Source organism: Theropithecus gelada, chromosome 4 (genome assembly GCF_003255815.1).
Source record: "Theropithecus gelada isolate Dixy chromosome 4, Tgel_1.0, whole genome shotgun sequence".
NCBI classification, from domain to species: Eukaryota; Metazoa; Chordata; class Mammalia; order Primates; family Cercopithecidae; genus Theropithecus; species Theropithecus gelada.
In genome coordinates this window covers 4,061,849-4,066,858 of record NC_037671.1, presented here as the reverse complement: position 1 = coordinate 4,066,858, position 5,010 = coordinate 4,061,849, and the positions used below count along the sequence as shown (strand labels likewise).

At 59.2% G+C, this 5,010-nt stretch overlaps 1 protein-coding gene across 1 annotated transcript; it reads right to left on the bottom strand.

Moving 5' to 3' along the window:
• Positions 1-797: 797 nt before the first annotated feature.
• On the bottom strand, positions 798-3,115 carry FOXQ1 (forkhead box Q1). Its single transcript, XM_025383236.1, has one exon. It carries the CDS (start codon positions 2,854-2,856, stop codon positions 1,645-1,647), a length of 1,212 nt encoding a protein of 403 aa, XP_025239021.1. The 5' UTR covers positions 2,857-3,115; the 3' UTR covers positions 798-1,644.
• Positions 3,116-5,010: the final 1,895 nt, after the last annotated feature.

Here is a 5,010-nt window from a genome sequence, read left to right as displayed (position 1 = left end):
TTTCTAGTCTCTGCATTTCCCACAGTTTGTATTACTCTCTAGAATTTTGCGATCCATGCATTGTTAAAACAGTATTGCCTAGGAACCTACTGAAGAACAGGTGTTCACCACTGATGAAAATCCTCCCTTACATTTGTAATATGGGAAACCGTCTCTCCCTCTCTCCAGGGGGCATTTTCTCTTCAGACTGCGATTGAAACAGGCAGGACACTGCCACCACTTCAAGTGAAATCTTTACAGGGAAGAGTGAAAAAAATACTACCCATTGGTTCACACCCAACTGAACTTACGCATTCCTAAAAAGGTGGATGGTTTTGACAAAAACACTGTGACATTTAAATTGCTCTTGAAATTGCCCTGAAGGAACCTTTGATGTGTTAAGATAGTTTTATGACAAAATTAAGTTTCCAACTTTTTGAGCCCCAAATCAGAACCAATTTACCTGAAAATATCTATTTGACTCTAGGCTTGTTAAGAGCTCAACTTGCCTGCTGAAGGATTCTTGGGGGAGAGAGGGACACTTCCCCCTCATTTGTTCTGGAAACGCTTAGGTGACTAATTAGAGGAGTAATTGGTCTTCAAGTTTTAAAAAGCCCATGAATGGAAGTTCTATCTGGAAATTTGTTTAGCACTGTATCTCATAAGGAAATGTGCAAGCCCATTCTATAATACCTTTATCGAATTATTCAGGAAAATACTTTGATCTCCAAAGGAAGTTTCTTGAGACCGAAACCTGAGTCCATTTTTTGGGGGGAGGGGGGACAGACATAAAAATCTCTCCACTTCCAACCCATCACCACAATGTGTTAAGTCAGTTGTGAGTTTTATTAAAAAATAAGCACTATGCTTGGGTTTCATAAAATTTATACATGAATATGTACAGAGACACAAATAAAATAATATTAAAAATAAAAATCACACTTGCTTTCAAGTGGCAGTGGTCCTGGCACCCCACATACATAATCAACTTTTTCTTTAAAGAAATTGCTTGGCCCAAGGAGACCACAGTTAGAGAACCACTAATAAAGCTGTAGCCCGTTGCCTGCAACATTTTCAATTCAGGTTTCAAAAATATATAAATAATTTAGTTACAAAACCCAACTTTTTTTTTTTTTTCTCTTTTGGCACAGTGAAGCATTGGTCAATAGCAAGAAATGACTGAAGAGTCTCTGACGTGTCTCTCACACTCAGTCATACCTGGAAACGCCACATACGTACACGGATGAGGGCTCAGAAACCCCAAACAGTAGTCATATCATTTATAGTGTGGAAAGGTTCCCTGATGTACTTAGAGGGGAAGGGAGGGACATAAATCAATGGAAGGTGCGACAAAAACGGTAGGAATAAGAGGAAGCCTGGGCGTTAAAGAAAGACAAAAAAGTTCTTATGAAGGGATGGAGGGACAGGCTTCGCAAAGAAACTGACACAAGAATTGCTTTGGTCCTCTGTAAAGTTATAAAAGACAAAGGAAAATATCCTGGACTAAGTTCAAATACTCCTGTCAAAATGCTTTAGCTTTAAGGCACGTTTGATGGAGATTTTAAAAATTCATTTTCCTCTGGATTGAAAGTGCAAAGTCCGCGGGCCCGCGTTCCCGCCTCCCCGACGGCGCGCACTCGGCGTTCCCGAGCCCCGCGGCGCGGCTCAGGCTAGGAGCGTCTCCACCGGGTACGGCAGGTGCGGGCCCGGGCGGCGGACCGAGGCCGCCTGCAGGGCCGCGGGCAGCCGCAGGGGGCAGTACAGGTGCGCGCCGCCGGCCGCCGGGCCTCGGAGTGGCTTGGCGGGGGCGGCGGCCGAGAGGGGCGCGAGCAGGAGGGGCGGCGCGGCCGGCGGCACCTCGGCCCCGCGCGCGCCCAGCAGCGCCGGCTCGCCCGCGCCGTACGCGCACAGCGGCAGCAGGGCCCTGCCGGGCGCCGCGGGGAGGAGCGCGGGGAACGCGGGCAGCGGCGGGCAGGGCGCAGCGCCCCACTGAAGCGGTGTCCCGGGGGCCGTGTCCCTGAGGCGGCGGCTGCGGAAGGGCTTGCTGAGGATGCTGTCGATGGCGAAGGAGCTGGAGAACTTGCGCGCGGGGCTGGCGCGCTCCTCCCGGCGGGCGGGCGAGCGCGTGCGGGGCGAGGCCGGGGCGGCCGGCGCGGGCGGCGGGGCGGCGGGGAGGCCCGGGGCCTCCTCGGGCCGCAGCCCGGGCGCGGGGGCCGGCGCGCGGTGGCTGAGGCGCTTGCGGCGGCGGCGGAAGACCCCGTCGGCGAAGGTGTACTCGCTGTTGGGGTTGAGCATCCAGTAGTTGTCCTTGCCCCAGGGCCGCGAGGGGTCGCGCAGCACCTTGACGAAGCAGTCGTTGAGCGAGAGGTTGTGGCGCACGGAGTTGCGCCACCCCGTGTAGCTGCCGCGGAAAAAGGGGAACTTGCCCATGAGGTACTCGTTGATCTCCGCCAGCGTCAAGCGCCCGCCCGCCGAGTCGCGGATGGCCATGGCGATGAGCGCGATGTACGAGTAGGGGGGCTTGGGCCGCCGCGTGTACGGCTTGCTGCGTGCGCCCTCGCCGCTCCCCGCGCCGCCCGCGCCTGGCCCCGCCGCCCCGGCCTCCGCGCCCTCCGCCACCACCGCTGCAGCCGCTGCTGCCGGGACCTCCTCCTCCGCGCCTGGCCCGCCGCCCGCGCTCTGTTCGCCGTCGCCCGGCGGATCTCTGGCGCCGCCGCCCGCGGCCGGGCTGTTGGCCGCGCAGTCCCCATCCGAGCCCAGGGAGTCGTCTCCCGCCGCCGACAGCGGGGACGGCGCGTCGCTGCCGCCCGCACCCTCCAGGTCACTGCCCGGCTTGTCCCCGTGGGCCGCGCGAGGGGCGAACACCTCCAACTTCATGCCCGCGCACCCAGTCCCTCCCCGGCGTCGTACCCTCTTCTTTCGCGCAGTCTAGGGAAGCTGGTGCCAGGGAAGGGGATGGCGATCCGGGGCCGGGGATCTTCGCCTTTTTCTCCCAGGAGCTCTACCCTGGTCTTCCGAGACAGTCACTTTTCCGGAGTCCTCTTCCGCTGGGCTTTTTCTTTGGAGGGGCTGTGAGTGTTGGATGGACTAAGGGGCGGAGAGGGAGGAGTTGGGTGGGTGTCGCCTTCGGTTCGAGGTTGAGACTTTGGGGTGAGTGTGTGCAGGGGCCGCGGTTCCACCCTCGGGGGCCCGGGCGCGCCGGGCTTAGAAGGCTTTCCTGCCGGAGAGAAGCAGCGTGCGCGTCTGATGCTGGTTGAAGCGCCCAGGAGGGGTTCTGCGCTGGCGGTCCCAGGTCCCGTGCGGGCGTCTTCGGGGCACGGAAATGGTGCCGGACGATGTGCGTGCCGCCGTGGGGGAGGGTCCGGCGCCTTCAGCCTTGAGCACCCGCGGAGGCGAGTCCCCGAGGCCGCTGCGCCCGCAGCCGCCTTCCCGCCCCCGGCCTCGGGGGCAGCATCTCCCCGCTGGCCTGCCGCGGCTGCGTCTCGCCTCCACCTTCGGGCCGGCCCAATATAACCCTGCGGCGGCTCCGCGGGGGCGGGGCCTGGGCGCGGACTGCAAGGGGTGGGGGAACGAGGTGGCCGAGGTGGCGGCGGCTCCCCAGCTCCCCACCGGGCGCGCACCAGGCGGAGGCCACACTGCAGCGCGGCGGCAAAGTCGCTGGCGCAGGTTGTTTGTTTTGGGTTTGCGGGCCCCGCCTTCCTCCTCCCGCCAATGGGGAGCGCGCGCGCCGCTGTGGGTTTGCGCGTGTCTGTGAGTATGCGTGTGTGCGCGCGCGGGGCCGCCCCGCCCGCCGGCTCCTCTGCTGAGGTGTGGACCCCAGCCCCGGGCAGCCCGCGAGGGCTCCCTGCGCCCTGGAGTTCGGTGACGCAATTTAGGCGAGTGCGCCTGGTTGGGGGGACACGCCACGGTTCCCCCAGGGGGACACCTGAAGGGGCTGGGTCCAGGGGAGCAGGGACTTTGCTCGGGCCTAAGCTGCATGCGGCCTATGTGCTTCTGTAGTAGTGAAAATCGTGCTAATTACGAAAGCAAACCCCTGTCGTCACTGCAGAGGTGCTGAACAGAAAGTGCACAGGACACTTTGCAGTGACCTCTTTCGGGAGCCTTGTGCTGTGCCCCTTCCTATCAGCTCCTTTCAAGGACCATCTTGTCTTTTCCTCTTGTTTTAATGAATACGCTCTTGGGCTTGAAATTGTATGCGCCTTTTTGGATGACCTTGACTCTTGCTCACTAAATGGGCTCCGACTTTCACTTTTGTCTTACTTTACCTTTTTCTTTACCTGGCTGGTGGCTCCTGGGGGAGGACAGCAGCGTCCTCCTCTTCCCCTGGGGCGGCTGTGTCTGGCGCAGGGTGCTGGGCTCTGCCTGCACTTGTGTCCCTGCGGAAGCCTCAGACGCCGCCGAGCTCAGGCGCTTGGTTCCCGGGATCTGACAGTCAACAGGAACGACGGGGAGGGCGCGTTCCCGTGGGCGGGGGCAAGAACACAACCGGGTCACGGCCGTTTCTTTCCAAGATTCCATTGGGACTTGTGCTGTGACCTCACTGGCACCAGTGTCGGACCATCTCGAAAGGGGGGACCGTTCCCCACCCCAGGGCGCCCGGGGCGTGATCCCCGCGCGGCGTCATTAGTCCAGGGAGCGGGCGCCCCGGCCCCGGGAAGGTGCACTTCCAGCCCGCTGCCCTGCCACGCCGAGTTTCCTCCTTTTTCCTGCCTTTGTTGCACAAAAAGCGACGGAGCCGCGAGTAGGTGGGAGCTCACCTTTGATGTTTATTTTATTACTTTCCACCATTTGTGTTGAAAACGTACACAGTCCTCTCTTATCTTTATTCAGGGAGTTTTGAAGGCATTCACAATGGGGCGGGCAACATGACAGCTTCATCCACAGCTCTGTTATTTTTGTACTTGGGGAAGGATCGCGTTCCGAGATTAGACTGACTGTATTAAGTATGCGCTTCGGGAGCCACATGGGGAATGGCTTCTTTCTGGGAGATGAGCCTTTCTGGAGGGGTCTACTCAGCTCTAGCCTTGGAGT

Bases quoted from the DNA above. Each gene is read 5' to 3' on its own strand.
- FOXQ1 (XM_025383236.1), bottom strand. From the start codon at position 2,856: ATGAAGTTGGAGGTGTTCGCCCCTCGCGCGGCCCACGGGGACAAGCCG.